Genomic DNA, 23270 nt, shown 5'->3' with positions numbered 1-23270 from the left:
TTATATCGACTATTCTTTGCTCTCTTTCCCAGGAGAGCGCCCGAGAGCCCTCTTCCCTCCGCCAGGCAGCCGGGTGCTCACCTTACCTGCTGCCCGGCTGTCATCTGTGGGCTTCTACTCTGCTCTTGGATGGGATTTACTAATTACTTCATCTCCCATATTTTTGGTGGCCTTCATCTTAAAATAGTTTCTCAAGAAAAGAATCTCTGGGAGTAATTTTTTCAGCCTGTAGCATGCTAGAAATGTTTTTATTCTGCTTAATATTTGGTATGTAATGTGGACATTATAGGTTGAAAATCATTTTTCCTTAGAATTTTGAATGCATTGCTAACCTTTTCCCCCTAATTTTCCAGAATTGCTGTTGAGAATTAGACATTCTGATTGTCATTCTCTTATGTGTGTCCTGTTCCCACCCTGCACCCAGGATTTTTCTCTAGTGAACCTTTAAAAACTCATCATGTTTGGATAGACAGTGGACCCTTTCAAAGTGGGATTTGGGTGCATTGGCTTCCAAACAAGACTTAATGTAATTTTTTGACTAATTATGCCTGGGGTCTTCTATATTTTAGTTCAAGGAAATGATTTGTGTTATTTCTTTATTAGGTGTCACTCTGTCTTTTTGGAATGCCAGTTATTCACATTTAGGATATCCTTGATAGACCTTTAAAGTTTGTTTTCTCTCATTTTTTCCTGATACTTTTGGAGGGTTCTCTTCCACTTTGCCTTTCAGTTCTTCTATTGACTCTGTTACTATTTTGACCATTATATTCTCTTTTAAAAACTTTGGCTGTTTAATTGGGCTGCACTGGTCTCTGTGACACACAGGCCCTGGAGCGCACAGCCTCAGTAGTTGCAGCATGTGGGCTCTCCGGTTGTGACACAGGTTTGGTTGCCCCTCAGCATGTGGGGTCCTAGTTCCCCAACCAGGGATCAAACCACGTCCCCTGCTTTGGAAGGTGGATTCTTAACTACTAGGCCATCAGGAAAGTCCCTGACCATCATATTCTTACTTTGCTAATGCTCTTATTCTGATAATTTTTCTTTTTTTTTTTTTAAACATTTGATTCCTGTTTTATGAATTCATTATCATCTTACCTCTGTTTGAAAGCACTAATTAAAATTTTGTTGAGTTTTTCTTTTCTACCCTGAATACCTGGTTTCCATCTATTTTGTGTTCTACTTTATGGGTTTCTGTCTTATATTTGCCATACTTTCTTCTGACAGGTTTTTTTTCCTTTTTTTTGTTAGTATTTCATATTAAATCTGAAAAGCCTATTGGAAGCTTTGTGTCTGGGCAGGATATGTTGATAGGTGACCTTCATTTTAGATCAGTTAGAGAATCAGCCCTTGTTTAAGAGGGTATTTGTTTTAGAAGTCTGTTATCTGGAGAAGAAATTTCTCTCCAGGTTGGTTCACTGTTGCCGAGGGGATGTAACCAACTCTTTCTTATCCAGTAGCTGCATAGTAGTCTCAGCATATTTGACTCCTGTGAATACAACCTTACTTATGCTAAATAGGCAATATCATTTACGTATTGGCAGGCAGCAGGGAGCAGCTCCAGTTCTGAGTAAGACTCCACCCTGCCACTCATACTGATACAGTGACAAAACTCGGACAAAATGCCCTGAGCAGCTACTTGAGAGCTCTGAAAAGTAAACAGCAGGCAGAGCAGGAAAGAAGGCCGTGGTTCACAGTACAGCCAAACCGGTGCTGAGTTTACCAGTTTTACCCCTCTGTTATCCCTTAGCCTGGACTCAGTACAGCCTAACCTGGAAGCGGAAATGGGCACTAGGGCACAAAAAGAGCACCAGGAGAAGCCCTCCCGTTTTAACTCAAAGGACAGAAAATGGAGTATCTGTGATAGAATGTGAAGACCTGTGTTTGTTTTTCTTCATTCCATTGGATACCAGGTTCTGAACACCCATGATGGTGGCAGTAGCTTGCAGAAGCCAAAATTCTGAGGGAGGAGAACCTTCCCCTCTGATTGGTGGGGTTGTCGTCCTGAAAGGATAGGGCCAATCTTGTTGCTTTCTCTCCCTCTCTGTCCTTTGGCTGGACCCAGGCACGGTTGCAGAAATGCAACAAAATGGGGTAACCAAAGCCCCAGCTTTCTGACTAGAAGACTGAAAAGAGGAGCCCAGGGAACCAGAAAGCACTAGAAAGATGGCAGAGAGGGAGGAGCTCAGAAAAATGACTCCCTAATAGTTGTTTGTGATCGTCCAGGCTCATCCCCAAGCCACATGCATGCATGGATCTACTACTTGTCAGCACAGCAAAGACTTTCGAGTCCTGAACTAATAGGAAAACCACCAGCCAGGTCCCATATTGGCCACTGGGTACCACACCTGTGGGACAGATACAAATAGCACTGCAAAGGCTTTAAAAAATAAACTGATATTGGAACCACAGCTCACAGCAGACTGGGTACATCTTGTAGCCTGAATCTAACTAGATTGAATACCTGCTAGAACAGAAGTGCTGACTTTCATCACAGATTTATTTAAATGAGCCAGAACTCAGTATTGAAACTGGATGCAATACAAAATTACTTGGCATATGAAGAACCATGAAAATGTCAGCTCTCATGAGAAAAGAGGAGAAGGCAATGGCACCCCACTCGAGTACTCTTGCCTAGAAAATCCCATGGACGGAGGAGCCCAGTAGGCTGCAGTCCTTGGGGTCGCAAAGAGTCGGACACGACTGAGCGACTTCACTTTCATGCATTGGAGAAGGAAACAGCAACCCACTCCAGTATTCTTGCCTGGAATCCCAGGGACGGGGAGCCTGATGGGCTGCCATCTATGGGGTCGCACAAAGTCGGACATGACTGAAGTGACTTAGCAGCAGCAGCAGCATGAGAAAAGACAGAGGACATCAGTGACAAGATAATAGAGGTGTTGAAATTATCTAACAAAGAACTTAAAACATAGGTTATAAAAATGCTTCAACAGGCTAATCACAAGTGCTCTTAAAGCTATTAGAAAAATAGAAAGTTTCAGCAAAGAAGTAGAAGACATAAAGAAGAACCAAATGAAAAGGTTAGAACTAAAGGCTACAATAACCTAAATAGCACGTCTCTGGATGAACTTAGATTTTAAGTGGAGATGACAGAGGAGTTCAGTGAACTTTGTAATCTGAACAAGATGAGTAGGGGACAAAGTGTGGTTGTAAAAAAAATATTTGAAGAAATAATAGCTGAAGACTTCCCAAATTTGGCAGAAGATGTAAACATAATGATTCAAGAAGTTGTGAATGCAAGCACAATAAACTCAAAGAATTCCACACCCAGACATGTCATAACCACACTGCTGAAAACTGAAGACATATTAAAAATCATAAAAGCATCGAGACAAAAAAGTTCAGGGAACAACTATAGTGAGTAAATGATCAGAAACCATGGAGGCCAGAGCAGTAGCACATTATTATTTAAGTGGTGAAAGAAAAGGACCAAGAATTCTTTGTTCAGTGAAATTATTCTTTGAGAATGAAAGTAAAATAAAGCATGATAAAGCTGGCTGATTCTTGGCTGAGGAAAAAACTAAAGAGAAATCATTGCGAGTAGCCTGCTACAAAAGAATTGCTAAAGGAAGCTTTTCAGACAGAAATTATAACACTGCATCTGGTAAATATAATAGATTACCGTCTCCTCTTGAGTTCTTTAAAGTGAGTTAGTGGTTGAAAGTGAAATTTATGACATCGCCTGATAGGATTTCAACTTTATACTTGTGTAATTTATGAGATAGCTATAACATACAAGAGAACAAGGAGGGTAGACCAAGGGTAAAGGAACTCATATGATGAGTTCCTGCAAGAGTTTAAGTTATGGAGGTGACAGAGTGATGGCATGGAGAAGTCAATGCCATTAAAAGAAGATTTTGATATACTTACATTTTCCAAGAAAAGAGAGCAGCCTCCCCTTGCCAGGCCATCAGATTTTTGGTGGTTGTTACTGTTCAGTCACTAAGCCATGTCTGACTCTTTGCGACTCCATGCAACTCCAGCCTGCCAGACTTCCCTGTTCTTCACTATCTCCTGGAGTTTGCTCAAACTCATGTCCATTGAGTCGGTGATGCCATTTAACCATCTCATCCTCTGTCGTCACCTTCTCCTCCTGCCTTCAGTCTTTCCCAGTATCAGGGTTTTTTTTCCTATTGAGTCAGCTCTTCACATCAGGTGGCCAAAGTATTGGAGCTTCAGCTTCAGCATCAGTCTTTGCCGTGAATATTCAGGGTTGATTTTCTTTGGGACTGACTGGTTTGGTCTCCTTGCTGTCCAAGGGACTGTCAAGAGTCTTCTCCAACACCACAGTTCGAAAGCATCAGTTTGTTGGCACTCAGCTTTTATGGTCCATCTCTCATACACATACATGGCTAGAGGAAAAACCAAAGCTTTGGCTATATGGACCTTAGTCAACAAAGTGATGTCTCTGCTTTTTAATACACTGTCTAGGTTGTCATAGCTTTTCTTCCAAGGGGCAAGTATCTTTTAATTTCATTACTGCAGTGACCATTCTCACTGATTTTGGAGCCCAAGAAAATAAAATCCGTCACTGTTTCCACTTTTTCCCCATCTATTTGCCTGGAAATGATGGGACCATATGCCATGATCTTTGTTTTTTTGAAGGTTGAGTTTTAAGCCAGCTTTTTCTCCCCTCATCAAGAGGCTCTTTAGTTCCTCTTCACTTTCTGCCGTTAGAGTGGTATCATCTATATCTGAGGTTGTTGATATTTCTCCTGGCAATCTTGATTCCAGCTTGTGAACCATCCAGCCCAGCATATCACTTGATGTACTCCGCATATAAGTTAAAGAAGCAGGGTGACAATATACAGGAGACAGAATCCCAGGTGCCACAGCGGTAAAGAACCTGCCTAACCAATGTAGGAGATGCAGGTTTGATCCCTGGGTCAAAAAGATCCTCTGGAGAAGGAAATGGCAACCCACTTCTGTGTTCTTGCCTGGGAAGTCCCATGGACAGAGGAGCCTGGCAGGCTACAGCTCATGGAGTCGGCGTCGGGTACGACTGAGCAGCTGAGCGCACGGCAGAAGCAGGAGTAAGGGCAGAGACAGAGCAGGCCAGGCTGTAGCAGTTAGGGTTGGCTAGTTGGGGTAGCTCCTGCTGGCTTTGGGGCACAGGGGCTGCCTTGTTGTTTGGTACCTGACCTTGGATTGTTACGAGGTTTGGTATGTGAATTAGAAAAGGAAAATGGGCCTGTGTATGTGAAAGGGAAGCTCTAAGCAGTCTGCCCACAACTCCAAGGAATCAACTAACCCTGGCTGGAGGTGGGGGAATCTCTCCCCATGTCTGAAAGGCCTCCCAAGATGTCAAAACATATAAATATATAGGAAATAAAAAACACAATAGTATGGGTGGTAAGACTTATACATTCTTCTTGAAATGGTAGAATATTGATTTAAGTGGACTGAAAATTAAGTGTATATTGTAGCTGATAGCATGATTATTATAAAAACTACTTTATAAAGAGATACAGTAAAAAGAGTGCAATAAATTAAACTGTAATACTAAAAAATGCTTGTATAAGGCACAAGAAGTCCAGAGAGGGGAAAAGGAGTTAAAAATAGAGAACAAGCTGAAAACAAACTAATGGTAGGCTTAAATCCAAACTTACCAATAATTTCATTAAAATTAAATAGTCTAAGCATACCAATTTAAAAAGAGATCATCAGAATGGATTTAAAAAACAACCAAACTATATGGTGTCTTTAAGAAACTTGTTTTATTGATATAGGTGAGTTAAAATTAAAAGGAAGGGAAAATATACTGTGTAAACATTAATCAAAAGACAGCTAGAGTGGCAATATGCAGATAAAATATTCAGGCAAAATACCCTTCAGAGTGAAGAATCAGTTCACTGAGAATACATAGCAATGCTAAATGTGTATATTGCTAATAATATAACTGCAAAATAAAAATGAAAAACTGGTAGAACTGAAAGGAGAAATTGACATATATACAGTTACAGTTGGAGGCTTCAACATGTTTTTCTTAACAAATGATAAAACCATTAGACAGAAAATCAGCAAGAATATAGGAGAACTCAACACCATCAACCAACAAGATTCTAATCGGTGTTTATAGAACATTCTGCCCAGCAACAGCACAGTACACATTCTTTTCAAGGCCTACAGAATGTATATCTAGATAGACCTAACCTGGGCATAAAGCAACCAACAAATTTGAAAGAACCAAATCATATGGAGTGTGTTCTCTGATCACAAATGAATCAAACTAGAATAACAGAAAGATAATAAGAAAATATCCAGATACTTAGAAACTCAGTAACAGACTTCTAAATATTGGATAATTTGAAGAGAAATTTTAAAATACATTGAACTGAAGAGAAAATGAAAGTAATATATATCAAAATTTGTGAGATGTAGCTAAAGTGAAAGTCAGTCAGTCATGTCCCAGGCTTTGCAACCCCATGGACTATAGCCTGCCAGGTTCCTCCGTCCATGGAATTCTCCATCCCAGATTACTGGAGTGGGTAGCTGTTCCTTTCTCCAGAGGATCTTCCCAACCCAGGGATCGAACCCAGGTCTCCTGCATTTCAGGCAGATTCTGTACCTTCTGAGCCACCAGGGAAGCCCAAAGAGAAAGTCTGTTTCCACCCGGTTTCAAACCGGGGACCTTTTGCATGTGAGGCAAACATGATGACCACTACACTTCGGAAACAAGGTCTGTATAGCTAAAGCAGAGATGAAAGAAATATAACACATAATTAGATAAGAAGAAAAGTCTCAAATCAATAATGTAAACTTTCACCTCTTGGAACTGGAAAAAGATGAGTAGAATAAACTCAAAGTAAGCAAAAGGAATGAAATAGTGGAGATCAATGAAGTTGAAAATAATAGGTAAACTTAATTAAATAACAGGCTTGTTCTTGGGGAAAAAAATCAATGAAACTGACAGACTTCAGCAACACTGAAGAAGACATAAATTACTAATACCAGAATATCAACTACAGTCCCTGCAAACATCAGAAATAAGGAAATCCTATAACTTTACACACATAAATTTGACAACTTAGATGAAATCAGCCAATTCCTGAAAAAGTATAGACTACCATAACTTACCCAATATGAAATAGATCATTTGAATAGACTTACAGCTATTAGGGAAATTGAATTAATAATATAAAAATTCTCATAAAAGAAATTACTGGGCCCAAGTTTTTTTACTAGAGAAGTCTGCAAGGTGTTTTTAAGAGTTAACATCAACTCTATGCAATCTCGTGCAGAAAATACAAGGGGAGTGAAGACTCCTGTATTCATTTGTAATCTGTATTTTCTCAATGCCCAAACCAGACAAAGGTGGTACAAAATAATAGCAAGTAAAATCCATCAGTATACAAAAGAATTATACATCATGACCCAGTGGTGATTATCCCAGGGATGAAAGGCTGGTTCAGTATTGAAAAATCAGTTAATGCAATCTATCATGCAGTACTTGGGTGCAAATCTCAAAAGTGACAGAATAATTTCGGTTCATTTCCAAGGCAAACCATTCATCACAGTAATCCAAGTGTGTTCCCCAACCACTAATACCAAGGAAGCTGAAGTTGACTAGTTCTATAAATTCCTACAAGACCTCCTAAAACTAACACTAAAAAAAGATGTCCTTTTCATATCATAGGGAATTGGAATGCAAAAGTAGGAAGTCAAGAGATACCAGGCCTTGGAGTACAAAATGCAGCAGGGCAAAAGCTAACAGAGTTTTGTCAAGAGAACACACTGGTTGTAGCAAAAACCCTTTCCCAGCAACATAGGAAATTCCTTTTACAGATGACTTTACCATCATCAAATAGTCAATAAATACTGAAATCAGATTGATTATGTTCTTTTAGCCAAAGATGAAAAAGTTCTATACAGTCAGCTAAAACAAGACATAGAGCTGACTGTGGATCAGATCATTAGCTCCTTACTGCAAGATGCAGACTTAAATTGAAGAAAGTGGGGAAAACTACTAGGCCATTCAGCCTAAAACAAATCCTTTATGATTATACAGTAGTTGGTGTTCAATTGCTAACTGGTGTCTGACTTTTTGTAACCCCGTGAACTGCCGCACACCAGGCTTCCCTGACCTTCACTGTCTCCATGAGTTTGCTCAAACTCATATCCATTGAGTCAGTGATGCCATCCAACCACCTCATCTTCTGTCACTCCCTTCTCCTCTTGCACTCAGTCTTTCCCAGAATCAGGGTCTTTTCCAATGAGTCATCTCTTCGCATCAGGTGTCCAAAGTATTGGAGCTTCAGCTTCAGCATCAGTCTTTGCCGTGAATATTCAGGGTTGATTTTCTTTGGGACTGACTGGTTTGGTCTCCTTGCTGTCCAAGGGACTGTCAAGAGTCTTCTCCAGCACCACAGTTCAAAAGCATCAGTTCTTTAGCACTCAGCCTTCCTTACTGTCCAGCTCTCAAATCTGTACATGACTACCGGAAAAGCCATAGCTTTGACTACACAGATCTTTGTTGGCAAAGTGATGTCTCTGCTTTTTAATATACTGTCTAGGTTTGTCAAGAGAAGTTGCTTGGTCATGTGCAGCTATTTGCAATCCCATGGACTGTAGTTTACCGGGCTCCTCCATCCATGGAATTTTCCAGGCCAGAGTAGCGGAGTGGCTTGCCATTTCCTTCTCCAGGGGAACTTCCCAACCTGGATTGAACTCAGGTCTCTCTCACGTGGCAGGCAGACGCTTTACCCCCTGAGCCACCAGGGAAGCCACCAGGTTTGTCGTAGCTTTTCTTCCAAGGAACAAGTGTCTTTTAATTTCACGGCTGCAGTCACTGTCCGCAGTGATTTTGGAGTCCAAGAAAATGAAATCTGTCGACAATATACAGTCTTGACGTACTCCTCTCAGTTTTGAATGAATTCATTGTATGTCCAGTTCTAACAGTTGCTTTTTGACCTGCATACAGGTTTCTCAGGAGGCAGGTAAGGTGGTTTGGTATTCCCATCTCTTTCAGAATTTTCCACAGTTTGTTGCAATCCACAGAGTCAAAGACTTTAGCGTAGTCAGTGAAGCAAAAGTAGATTTTGTTTTGAATTTCCCTGCTTTTTCTGTGATCCAGTGGATATTGGGAGTTTGATCTGCTTACTCTGCCTTTTCTAAGTTGAACTCGTACATCTGGAAGTTCTCGGTTCATGTATTGTTGAAGCCTAGCTTGAAGGATTTTGAGCATTACCTTTCTAGCATGTGAAATGAACACAGTTGTGCGGTAGTTTGAACATTCTTTGCCATTGCCCTTCTTTGGGATTTGACTGAAAGCTGATCTTTTCCAGTCCTCTGACCACTGCGCAATTTTCCAAATTTGCTGATATATTGAGTGCAACACTTTCACAGCATCATCTTTTAGGATTAGAAATAGCTCAGCTGGAATTCCATCATCTCCACGAGCTTTGTTCGTAGTAAGGCTTCCTAAGGCCCACTTGACTTCACATTCCAGGATGTCTGGCTCTACATGAGTGATCACACCATTGTGGTTATCTGGTTCATTAAGACCTTTTTTATACAGTTCTTCTGTGTATTCTTGCCACCTTTTCTTAATGTCTTTTGCTTCTCTAAGGTCCTTGCTGTATTTCTGTCCTTTGCTGTGCTGATCTTTGCATAGACTGTTCCCTGGGTATCTCCAGTTTTCTTGAAGAGATCTCTAGTCTTTCCCATTCTATTGTTTCCCTCTATTTCTTTGCTTTGTTCACAAAAGTCTTTTTTATCTCTTTTTCTATTCTCTGGAACTCTGCATTCAGTTGGGTATATCTTTCCCTTTCTCCTTTGCCTTTCACTTTTCTTCTTTTCTCAACTATTTGTAAGGCCTCCTTAGAAAACCACTTGACCTTCTTGCATTTCTTTTTCTTGGGGATGGTTTTAGTCACCACCTCCTATACAGTGGTACAAACCTCCATCCATAGTTCTTCAGCACTCTGTCTACCAGATCTAGTCCCTTGAATCTATTTGTTACCTCCACTGAATAATCATAAGGGATTTGATTTAGGTCATACCTGAATGGCCTAGTGGTTTTCCCTACTTTCTTCTGTTTGAGCCTAAATTTTGCAATAGGGAGCTGATAATCTGAGCCACAGTCAACTCCAGGTCTTGTTTTTGCTGACTGTATAGAGCTTCTCTGTCTTTGGCTGCAAAGAATATAATCAATCTGAGTTTGGTATTGACCATCTGATGATGTCCATGTGTAGAGCCGCTGTCTTGTGTTATTGGAAGAGGGTGTTTGCCATGATCGGTGCATTCTGTTGGCAAAACTGTTAGCCTTTGCCCTGCTTCATTTTGTAACTCCAAGGCCAAAGTTGCCTATTACTCCAGGTATCTCTTGACTTCCTACTTTTTCATACTGGTCCTCCATGATGAAAAGGACATCTTTTTTTTTTTTTTTTTTTCATTTGGTGTTAGTTCTAGGAGGTCTTGTAGGTCTTTATAGAATTGTTCAACTTCAGCTTCTTTGGCATTACTGGTTGGGGGATAGACTTGGATTACTGTGATGTTGAATGGTTTGCATTGGAAATGAACCGAGATCATTCTGTTGTTTTTGAGATTGCATCCAGGAACTGCATTTTGGACTCTCTTTGTTGACTATAAGGGCTAGTCCATTTCTTCTAAGCAATTCTTGCCCACAGTAGTAGATATAATACTTATCTGAATTAAATTTGCTCATTCCTGTCCATTTTAGTTCACTGCTTCATAAAATGTTGATGTTCACTCTTGCCATATTCTGTTTGATCACTTCCAATTTACCTTGATTCATGGACCTGACATTCCAGGTTCCTATGCAGTATTGTTCTTTACAGCATCAAGCCTTTACTTTCACCACCAAACACATCCACAACTGGACATTGTCATCACTTTGGCTCAGCCTCTTTAATTGTTTTTGGAGCTGTTTCCTTGCTCTTTTCCAGTAGCATATTGAACACCTACCAACCTGGGGAGTTCATCTTTCAGTGTCGTATCTTTTTGCCTTTTCATACCGTTCATAGGGTTCTAAGGCAAGAATACTGAAGTGGTTGCCATTCCCTTCTCCAGGGGACCACGTTTTATCAGACCCTGACTAGCAGGGACGTGCCTTTCAGCTACTCCACGTAGCTAGATGGCATGCCTGGCACACTGGTTGTCCCCCTGCTGGTCCTTATTGAGTGTATAAGCCTTCACTGGCCATAAAGTGTTGGTCAGCGTGCCACCTAGGGGCCAAGGCAGAGGCCGGTGTTGGAGGACACCCAGGAGCAGAGGGCTCCCGACCCCACAACTGCTGCTGGCTGCCTCGGGCCAATCTGCTGCCCAGGAGTGGAGGGCACCCCAGATCATCCAGTGGACGTGATGAATAGGTTCAAGGGATTAGGTCTATTAGACGGAGTGCCTGAGGAACTAGACAGAGTGCCTGAGAACTATGGACAGAGGTTCGTAGCATTATACAGGAGGTGATGACTAAAACTGTCCCTAAGAAAAAGAAGAGGTGGCAGGATTACACAGAGAAATGATACAAGAAAGGTCTTAATGACTGGGATAACCACGATGGTGTGGTCAATCAGATAGAGCCAGACCTTCTGGAGTATGAAGTCAAGTGGGCCTTAGGAAGCATAATTACAAACAAAGCTAGTGGAGATAATGGAATTCCAGCTGAGCCATTTCTAATCCTAAAAGATGATGCTATTAAAAGTGCTGCACTCAACATGCCAGCAAATTTGGAAAACTCAGCAGTGGCCACAGGACTGGAAAAGGTCAGTTTTCATTCCAATCCCAAAGAAGGGAATGCCAAAGAATGTTGTAACTATTGTACAGTTGTGCTCACTTCGCATGCTAGCAAGGTTATGCTCAGAATCCTTCAAGCTAGTCTTCGACAATATATGAACCGAGAATTTCCAGATGTACAGGCTGGATTTAGAAAAGGCAGAGGAACCAGAGATCAAATTGCCAACATTCGCTGGAACTTAGAGAAAGCAAGGGAATTGCAGAGAAGCATCTACTTCTGCTTCATTGACTCCGCTAAAGTCTTTGACTCTGTGGATCACAACAAACTGGAAAATTCTGAAAGAGATGGAATACTAGATCACTTTACCTGCCTCCTTAGAAACTTGATGCAAGTCAAGAAGCAACAGTTAGAACCCTACATGGAACAACTGATGGTTCCAAATTGGGAAAGATGTACAACAAGGCTGTAATTATTACCCGGCTTATTTAACTTCTATGCAGAGTATATCACACGACATGCTGGGCTGAATGAACCACAAGGTGGAATCACTGTTGCTGGGAGAAATATCAGCAACCTCGCATATGCAGATGGTGCTACTCTAATGGCAGAAAGTGAAGAGAAACTAAAGTGCCTCCTGGTGAGGGCAAAAGAGGAGAGTGAAAAAACTGGTTTAAAACTCAACATTCAGAAAAATAAGATGGTACCGTCTGGTCCCATCACTTCAGGGCAATAGATGGGGTGAAAACTGCAAATAGTGGCAGACTTTATTTTCTTGGGCTCCAAAATCACTGTGGATAGTGACTACAGCCATGGAATTAAAAGGCACTTGCTTGTTGGAAGGAAAGCTATGACAAATGTAGACAGTGTTTTAAAAAGCAGGGACATCACTTTGCCGACACAGGTCCCTCTAGTCAAAGCTGTGGTTTTTCCAGTAGTCATATATGGATGTGAGAGTTGGAGCACCATAAAGAAGGCTGAGTGCCAAAGAATTGACACTTTTGAATTGTGATGCTGAAGAAGACTCTTGAGAGTCCGTTGGACTGCAAGGAGATCAAACCAGTCAATCCTAAAGGAAATCAACCCTGAATTCTCATTGGAAGGACAGATGCTGAAGCTCCATTACTTTGGCCACCTGCTTCAAACAGCTGACATTGGAAAAGACTGATTATAGGAAAGATTAAAGGCAAAAGGAGAAGAGGACGGCAGAGAATGAAATGGTTAGATGGCATCACCAGCTCAATGGACATGAATTTATGCAAACTGGGAGATAGTGAAGGACAGGGAAGCCTGGTGTGCTGCAGTCCATGGAGGTCAAAGAATATCAGACACAACTTAGCAACTGAACAACAGTCCTTAATGTGATAAAGAATATACACAAAAATCTAACTTAGTGGTGAAAGACTGCATGTTTTCTCTGTAGATTGTGGTCAAAAGAAGCATACCACCTCTCAGTAAGCTCTTTGGCACAGTGCTGAAAGTTCTAGCTAGTACAGCAAGGTAGGAAAGTAAAAGGCATATAGATGAGGGGGGAAAAAAATCTAAATGATGTAATTGTCTACCTGGAAAACCCCAGGGAATATAGAAAACTCCTGGAATTAGAAATCGGATCAGCAGGGTTACAGGATATATGGTCAACATACAAAAATCAGTTGTATTTCTGTTTATTAGCAGTGAACACATAAGAACCAAAATTAAAATGCAGTACCATGTTCAGTTACTCAAAAATATGAAAAACTTGGGTGTAAACCTCACAAAACATCTATAGGACTTGTATGCTCAAAAGTATGAAACAGTGATGAAAGAAAGCAAAGATCTAGAGAAATGAAGAGACAGCCTGTTCATGCAAGAGTCTACAGACATAATTTATCCTCAAATCAAAGTGCAAGTTTAACATAATTGCTAAATAAGATTAAGTTAAAATTTGATATGGAAAGGCCAAGGAAGTAGAATGGCTGAAAATAATTTTTAGCAGAAGAAAAATGTGGGAGCAGTCACTATCCAATTTCAAAATGTTGTATAATTATGGTAGTTGATACTGTGTGGTATTGGTGTGGTGTTGGTGAAGGGATAAATTCATAAGTTGATGGAACAGAATTGGAAACCCAGAAATAGCCCCACACAAGTAGGCCAGCTGTTATTTGACGAACATGCAAAAGCAACATAATAGAGAAAAGATAGTCTTCTCAGGAAATGATGCTAGAGCAGCTAGATATCCACAACCAAAAACATGAACCTTGGCTTAAACCTTGCATTTGATACTAAAACTAACTCAAAATGGATTCTAGCTTTAAACGTAAAACTTTTAGATGCTAACACACAAGAAGTCTTTGGGACCTAAGTCTTGGTAAAGAAAAAAACCAATAAACGGACTTCATTAATATGAAAAATGTTTCCCGTCACAAAAGATCCTGTTAAGAGGATGAAACAAGCTTATAGGAGAAAAAATTGCCAGCCTCTTACTTCACAAAGTATTATGTCTAGAATACATGAAGAACTCTCAAAGCTCAATAGTAAAATCTACAGAGTCCGTTTTTAGAAAATGAACTAAAAGAAATGAGCAACAGCTCACCCAAGAGGGACTATAGATGTAAATAGAATATGCAGAATGTTCAACATCACATGCCGTTAGGGAAATGGCAAAGACCGTGATGAGATACACTGCCCTCTTATTGGCTTGGTTTAGTTGCTAAGTTGTGTCCAACTCTTTGTGACCCCATGGACTGTAGACTGCCAGGCTCCTCTGTCCATGGGATTCTCCAGGTGAGAATACTGGAGTGGGTTGCCATGCCCTCCTCCAGGGGATCTTCCCGATCCAGGGATCGAACCCGGGTCTCCTGCGTTGCAGGCAGATTCTTTACTAACTGAATTATGTGGGAAAAACTCTTACTAGAATTTTTAAAATAAAAGCTAGTGGCAATACCAAATTCTGGGAAGGATGCAGAGAAAGTGGGTCTTTTATACATTGCTAATGGGAACATAAAATGGTTTAGTCATTCTGGAACATATTTTGGCAGTTCTTTGAAAAACTAAACATGTACTTACCATACCACCCAACAGTTGCACTCCTGGGCATTTATTTCAGAGAAATGAAAATGTAGATCCACGTTAAAACCTGTACATGATTGTTCAGAGCATCATTATTTGTAATAGCCCCAAACAGGAGCAACGGAAATGTCCCTCAGTAGAGAGATGATTAGAAAACTAGTTAAGAGGACTTCCCTGGTGGTCTGTTAGTTAAGAACCCGCCTTGCGACGCAGGAGAGGTCCACAGAGCCTCTAAGCCTGCATCCCGCAACTAGAGCGTCCGTGTGCCGCCTGAAGCAAAAGATCCCACAGGACACCTTGGTCCCGTGTCCCACAGCTGAGACCCAGTGCAGCCAAACACATAATCCATGTTGTAGAGTAGTACTCAGTGGTAATAAGAGATGAACTGGTGATGCGTGCACCAACTTGGATGGATTTTAAAGAGTACGTTGAGTGAAGAAAGCCAGTCTCAAAAGTCACATATGGTATAAGTCTGTTTATATAACATTCTCAAAACCACAGATTGGCAGTTGCCAAGGGTAGGGATAGTAGATGGAAGTGCAGTAAAGTGTGATTATAAAAGGATAACATGAAGGAAATCTTTGTAGTGATAATTCTGTATCTTGATTGAAGTGGTGTTTTCATGAATCTATACTTGTGAATTAAAAGACGCTTGCTCCTTGGAGGAAAAGCTGTGACAAACCTAGACAGTATATTAAAAAGCAGAGGTGTTACTTTGCTGACGAAGGCCCGTATAGTCAAAGCTATGGTTTTTCTAGTAGTCGTGTATGGATATGAGAGTTGGACCGTAAAGAAGGCTGAGTGCCAAAGAATTGATGCTTTCGAACTATGGTGTTGGAGAAGACTCTTGAGTGTCCCTTGGACTGCAAGGAGATCAAACCAGTCAATCCTAAAGGAAATCAATCTCAAATATTCATTGGAAGGACTGATGCTGAAGCTGAAGCTCCAGTACTTTGGCCAGCTGATGTGAAGAGCTGACTCCATAGGGGAAAAAACCCTGATGCTGGGAAAGACTGAAGGCAGGAGGAGAAGGTGACGACAGAGGATGAGATGGTTAAATGGCATCACCGACTGGATGGACGTGAGTTTGCGCAAACTTCAGGAGACAATGGGCAGGGAAGCCTGGCGTGCCGCAGCCCATGGGATCACAAAGAGTCAGACGTGACTGAGTGACTGGACAGCAGCACTTGTGGTAAAATGGCATGAACTGTATGCATCACTGTGTCAGTGCAACTGTCCTGGTTTTGGTTTCGTACTACAGTTATTAATGTGTATTATGTAATGGTTGGAGGGAGCTGCGTAAAGAGCACTCAGAACTTTTATGAACTATCTTTGCAATTTCAGAATAAAAAGCAACTTTACACCACAATCTACATGCAGCATAAGTTCAAACAAGTGATAGTAAAATGTTTCCCATTTGGAAATCTTAAAAAGATGCCCACATTAATATTTAACACTGTTTGTACATCTAGGGAAAAAGGACAGTTGATAACTGTATTTTGTGTTTAACACAATTACCGTGGTACAAAAGTCAGTTCAGTCCAGTCACTCAATTGTGTCCGACTCTTTGCAACCCCATGGACTGCAGCATGCCCGGCTTCCCTGTCCATCACCAACTCCCGGAGTTTACTCAAACTCATGTCCATTGAGTCGGTGATGCCATCCAACCATCTCATCCTCTGTGATGCCATCCAACCTTCTCCTCCCGCCCTCAATCTTTCCCAGCATCAGGATCTTTTCCAAGTAGCCAAAGTATTGGAGTTTCAACTTCAGCATCAATCCTTCCAATGAATATTCAGTACTGATTTCCTTTAGGATGGACTGGCTGGATCTCCTTGCAGTCCAAGGGACTCTCGAGAGTCTTCTCCAACACCACAGTTCAAAAGCATCAATTCTTCAGTGCTCAGTTTTCTTTATAGTCCAACTCTCACAAAAGTAGCTCTAATAAATTGTTCTTTTTTTTTTTTTAAGGCTCCTCTGTCCAGCATCAGTTATCTTTATTCTTTACTAACAAGCCCACAAATATTCCAGGTTTATCCAAAGGAACCTGAGGAAGTAAAGAACTCATGACTGAACATTATACTACTTGGGTCGAGCTTTTCCCATTGTTGTTTTCCTTGTATTCCTTATGTTTCATCTCCTTATCCGGAATTTTGTATTCTAATGGTGTGAACACGGAATATGTACACATTTGTATATAAATTCTAATAGAAGTTATGTGGCCATTGTAATAGGTATACATGGTAGGTGCAGGTTTGTAAAGCCTCATGACTACATAGGTTGAACTTTTAAATAACATCATTTTGGATAACACCATTCTGATTTTAGTTTGAAGTTTAGATTGGGTATCCCCAGGCTGTCTGTCCAGAAAGCTTTCACTGATAATTTAAAGTAACAGTGTTTCTATTATTTGGAAAGCACTTGTGACACCCTGTTGTTAGAACTTTACATTCATTATTTCATTGAATTTCTTCACAGCACCTCTGAAATTGCACTAGCCTGCCTCTCTCTTTCATAGTTGCAGGAACCGGGCTGAGAGGGTTAGGTAACTTGAGCGAGGTCACCAGTTGTATGGCTGCAATTTGAGCCTGGGAACTGACTCCAGTGCCCAAGTTATTAACAACTATGTTCCACTGTGGGTATGAGGGCTCACATGTTTACTTGATTCACACTTCTGCCTCCAGTGGCAACCTAATTGCTCAAGAACCCAGTTCCCTTTCTTAGCTTGTACAGGCCTCTTTCAGTACCAGATTTCACTAGAAACTATAGCTTTTATTTCTGAGAATGGTGGTACTATTCAGCATTCTCTGGTTCTTTATATTTAGATCTACATTTAAGTAGTCTGGTCATTCTTAGAAAACAGACATAAAATTACATAGGATATATACATTGTTCCAGCCAGCTAGAAAAATTTTTGTTGTTAAACTGATCTTGTTTTAAATGTCTTCAAAAATCAGTCTATCTGGAAACAATAGTTGCAGAGAAAAAGCCAAGGTTTGTTTTAGAGTAAATCCTTTGACTTAACTCCTCTCTGAATTATGTCATAGTAATAAATGATGACTGGTAGCAAGCAAAGATGCTTATTCTTTATAGGCATAAATAAATCCAGTCTTGGTCATTATCAATTGTGCAGCTGGGCAAACTCCTAAAGATCACATTGCAAGATACACTATTGAAAATGTTACAGATACCTGCCTTTTAGACTTAGATGCAGAGTTTTCAGTTCCTCTGACAACAGTTAAACAGCTTATATCTTTTATTGTAAACATGATATTTTTTTCAAAGATATTAGCAGGCTTTTGACTTTTGTAAAGTTTGGTATCTGTATTTTGTATGTAACATGATATGTGCTGTAAAGTGCTTTTGTAAATTGATCTAATTCCTTGTCTTATCTTTACAGGAGTATATTAAAGGAATCTGTGAGCCTGAACTAGAAGAAAGAGAATGTTACCCCAAGGCCATGCACTGCATTTTTGTTGGGGCACAGAGCCTATTTCTGAAGAGCTTGATTCAGGACACCTGTGCCGATCTCTGCATTCTTGACATCGGTCTTCTTGGCATCAGAGGAAGTGCTGAAGCTGTGGTCATGGCTCGGAGTCACATTCAACAGTTTGTAAAGCTCTTTGAGAATAATGAGAATCTACCCAACAGCCAGAAAGAGTCAGAGGTAAAAAGGGAATTTAAACAATTTGTTGAAGCTCGTGCAGACAGTTACACAATGGATTTGTTAATTTTACCCACTTCCTTGAAAAAAGAACTCTTGGCACTCACCCAAGGTGAGGAGAATCTATTTGAAACAGGAGATGATGATGTTATTGAAATTAGAGATTCTACACAAGCAGAGTTTATACCGAATGCTGCCACAGGGCTGACTATTTCCAGAGATGAAGTTGTTTTGCAGGAAGATGCAAGAAATAAAGCAGGGACACCCGTTTCTGAGCTTACAAAACAAATGGACACAGTCTTTTCTAGTTCACAAGATGTACTTTTTGTTCCAATAAATGGTGTAACCCCAGATGAAGAGGCACTTTCCAAAGACAGAGTTTGTCACAAGAGGAGGTTTTCTGATTCTGAAGAAAGGCATACCAAGAAACAGTTTTCTTTGGAAAATGTTCAAGAGGGAGAGCTTCTACATGATGGTAAGACATTAGCTGGAAGTGTAATCATTGATGTCTCTGATTCTTCTACTGAGGCCGAAAATTTAAGTCCAGACGTAAAAGAGACTACTGAGGAAATGGAGTACAACATTCTCGTGAACTTTTTTAAAACCATGGGCTATTCCCAAGAAATTGTTGAAAAGGTCATTAGGGAGTATGGGCCATCTACTGAACCATTATTACTCTTGGAGGAAATTGAAAAAGAAAATAAGAGATTCCAAGGAGACAGAGAATTTTCGCCTGGTACTGTGTATCCAGAGACTAACAGAACCAAAAATAAAGGTGTTTGTAGCAGCATAAATGAGCTTACAGCAGATTCCACTCCAAAGAAAACACAAACTCACACACAGCAAAATATGGTGGAAAATTTTTCTCAGTTACCATTCAGAGTTGAATCAAAACCATGTACCTCAAATTGCAAAATTAATACTTTCAGAACCATGCCAATAGAACAGAAACAAGAAATCTGGAGTTCAAATCAGAGCTACATTTGTAACATAGACCTTGAAACGGATGGCCTTTTACCCTCTGTTGTCCCTTCAAGTCCCAAAGAAGTTGTCAGTTTTGTTTCAAGAGGAGCTTCAAGTCACCAGCCCAGAATTCCGGTTTTTCCTGAAAATGGTTTGCAGCCTCAAGCAGAACCTTTGCTTCCAAATAGTATGAAGTCTCCCTGTGAAAACCGCTCGAGGTGTTGTGGCTCTCCTCAGTCTAAGCCCAGCTGTCCACCCCTTTCTCCACCGATGCCGCTCTCCCAGCTGTTACCTTCAGTTACTGATGCTAGGTTGGTGGGACCTTCTGAGCATATTGATTGCTCAGTTACGGGGGTTCAAAGATTTCGAGATACTCTGAAAGTGCCCTACAAGCTGGAATTAAAAAATGAACCAGGGAGGACGGATTTGAAGCACATTGTTATAGATGGAAGCAATGTTGCGATTACGTAAGTCCACTCTCTTCAAATTATAGCTTTCAGTAGGGCTCTTAGCCATGTTTCAGAATTGCAGTGTTTATAGGAACTATCCTGTGTGTAGTTGACCCCATTCTCTGGCACTGTAGACTCTTTCTTCACTCTGCTGAACCTATATTTCTGAGGACAAGGAATGATAGAAAACTTGGCTTTTCACATTGCGTTTCCCAGTGATAAGCAGTATAGAGACTTAAATCCTCAGGTTCTTAATGCTGTCTTAACACCACTGGGTTCTGAATACAAGGATGAAGCTTAAGACAAAAACGAGATTTCTTTTTCTTTTTCTGTACAACATGCCAGGTCTTTACCCAAGAATGTGCAGTGATAACAGGTGTGATGTACTTCTGTTTACTTCTGTTGATAAGAGTGACAGCAGTTTCCTCTCTAAGGAATTCTTCAGTTTGAGTTTCTTTATGGGCCTCTGCTCTTACTGAAAGTTTGTATAGTAAAAGAAGTTAAATGATCGTTTCTATTTAGCCTGTCTTAGAACTCTAAGAGGCAGTTTGATAGAAGGAGAGTGTAGGGGGTCAGAGTCAGAGTCTCTGCCCACTGGGAACCAGCTGTTTGACCTCAGATGGGTTTCAGCCTGCTTGGTTTCACTTGCTTACAACCTTTTGCCCTGAGCTAAAGGATATCTTTATCATGCTATTTCAACAACTGCTAGGTAAAATCTCTGGTTTTCAAAACCAGTCACTCCACTGATTTTGAAGATATCTTTAGTTCAGTTCAGTTGCTTAGTCGTGTCCGACTCCTTGCGACCCTGTGAACCACAGCACGCCAGGCCTCCCTGTCCATCACCAACTCCCGGAGCTTAGGCAAGCTCATGTCCATCGAGTCGGTGATGCCATCCAGCCATCTCATCCTCTGTTGTCCCCTTCTCCTCCTGCCTTCAATCTCTACCAGCATCAGGGTCTTTTCAAATGAGTCAGCTCTTCGCATCAGGTGGCCAAAGTATTGGAGTTTCAGCTGCAACATCAGTCCTTTGAGTGAACACTCAGGACTGATTTCCTTTAGGATGGACTGGTTGGATCTCCTTGCAGTCCAAGGGATTAGCATTTTAAGTAGCTGCAATTCAAGAAAAGGGGCACCTGGACATGGAATGAAGGAGAAGTTGAAATACAGTTGGTCGTTTAATGATGTGGGGTTAGGGGCCGTCGACCCTCTGCATGGTCAGAATTAACTTTATTGTCAGCCCTCCATAAAGCTGTTCTGCATCTTATAGTACTGTAGTATTTACTGCTGAAAAAAGGTCTGTGTGTAAGTGGGCCCTGTGTTCAAACTTGTGTTGTTTAAGGGTCGTATGTACTTTCCTGAATTGCTTAATGCTTATATGACCTCTTTCCTAGGAGTTCTAAAACATCAATTAATCCCCTGATTTTTCAGGAATACTTGATAAAATTGAAAAATGAATTGAAAACTATTATTAAATTATGCATTTATTACATATTATTTTTTGTTATAATTTTCAGAGAAATTCACAAGAAGATAATATAATGAATTCCATCCGTGTTGGGATTCACATTCGTTTGAGACTCACATGTACCCATCACCTAACTTCAGTAATTATCAACTCATGGCCTGTCTTGTTTCATCATTTCAGACCTTATTTCATCTGTACCCCACCTGCTGCCTTCCACCCATTTTGAAGGAATTATCAGATATCTCATTTCCATCTATAAATATTTTAATATTTTAGTATCTATTTTTTAAATATAAAGATTCTTTTGATTTTTATTTTTTGAATGGTGCTGTTCTTTGCTGTCAAAAATAAGAAAAGAAAATGCCAGCATTTCACATGTAAAAGTGAATATAGGCAGTAAAAATATGTAATATGGTTGTCTTCATTTCCAAATAATGCTGTTTATTGTCATTTCACTTTGTTTTTTGGCAGTTCTTTTGGGGGAAACCCAGCAAATGGCCCACAACTGTATGGCATTATCTAAGTAAAAATGTAAAGTGCAATTTCAGTTACTCACAGTCCAGGCCCCACAGCAGTTCCTCATTGTTACAATTTCTTGAGCCTAATGATGATATAAAATTTAGGTCACGATTATGAGTAATATTAATCCTTTTTCATTTTTCTGTATGTGGAGAGATTTCCCAAATTGGTGTTCAAAGACTAAGAAATGCAAATTAAGATAAAATGAACAGTGATAATGATACTTTTAAAAAACCTTTTTGTAGTAACTAGTGTATTTCTCAGAGGAGTCACTGCTGGAATTTAGAGTTGCACTGGCTGTACAGAACAGGATGTTTTTGCATATCTGGTCCCTCCTACTTTGCCCATAATGCCCCCAAGCCATTGTGACACCCCAAACCCTGTTTCATGCTTCCTAACATCCTTCAGTACAGTACCATTTCTTTTGAAAACCACTGAATTAGTGCGCTAAGGGAAACCACAGGCTGATTGAGAGGGTTTTAATTTTCTTTGAATTCATAGATGTCTCAATTAAAAGCAACTCTTTTACAAAAGATGTATTATCCTAGGCAGACAGACTTATACTTAATTTGATGGAGATTGATCTGAAAATGTCAGTAATTAAAATTAACTCTTATTTTGGGAAGAAACTGCTTAATGGGTACAGGGGGTTTTTTTTGGAGTGATGGAAATGTTTTGGAACAAGATACAAATGGTGGTTGCACAACATTGTGAATATACTAAATTCACTTTAAAATAATTATTTTACATGGTGTCAACTTTTTTGAGTCAGAAAAAAATTATCATTCTAAATCAGCTGCTTCAGTTTAAATGTGAACTATAGACTGTAAATTCCATAAAGGAAGTGATTGATGTGTGTTCGGCTCACTGAACTATCCTCAAGGTCCATGGTGCCTGGCACATAGTAACCACTCGGTGACAATGTGTTGAATTAATGAATTAATTAAAGACTTACTGAAGATTAGGATTGTTTAAATGACTTTTCACCACCTAATTGCAGTTACAATTACTGTAGTAAATCAATTTGGATTACATTTCAACAAATATTTGGAATCTTAAAAACTGAAACACTTGTTATATGTCAGGTACTGTACTTTATCTTTTAAAACATAACCTTTACACCAGTTTTGTGAGGTAAAAATAATCTGTAATATACATAACATGAAATGGCTTGAAAATCTTGTCCAAGACTATGCAGCTACAAAATTTGGACCCATGATACAGCTCTCCAGAGCCATCATACACCCCACCTCTTCCCACAGAAGTTGAGATTGAACTTTTAGGCCTTAGCACTATTGGGTACATCACTCCTGAGTTGCTTAGGTAGGCACTGCTGACTAAATCTCACTAGCTTGACCCAGCTAGTTGGGGAAGTAGTTAAAACGGAAACTTGAGTATTTGAGCAATAGGTTTGAACCCTTCCTTAAAGCCACTCAGGCCCACCCATCCCTG

The 23270-nt window shown here is 40.2% G+C and overlaps 1 protein-coding gene and 1 non-coding gene across 2 annotated transcripts in view; one reads left to right on the top strand and one right to left on the bottom strand.

Annotated features, from left to right (window-relative positions):
* Positions 1 to 23270, top strand: part of N4BP1 (NEDD4 binding protein 1) — a 56066-nt gene that overhangs the window by 17167 nt on the left and 15629 nt on the right. Inside the window, exon 2 of the mRNA XM_043898402.1 lies at positions 18159 to 19852. Coding sequence (XP_043754337.1) covers positions 18159 to 19852 — 1694 coding nt within the window. The remainder of the gene's footprint in view (positions 1 to 18158; positions 19853 to 23270) is intronic.
* TRNAV-CAC lies at positions 6622 to 6694 on the bottom strand. Its single transcript has one exon. It is a non-coding gene; the product is annotated as a tRNA-Val (tRNA).

Source organism: Cervus elaphus, chromosome 4, assembly GCF_910594005.1.
Source record: "Cervus elaphus chromosome 4, mCerEla1.1, whole genome shotgun sequence".
Lineage (NCBI taxonomy): Eukaryota > Metazoa > Chordata > Mammalia > Artiodactyla > Cervidae > Cervus > Cervus elaphus.
This window is presented reverse-complemented; position numbering and strand designations above follow the sequence as displayed.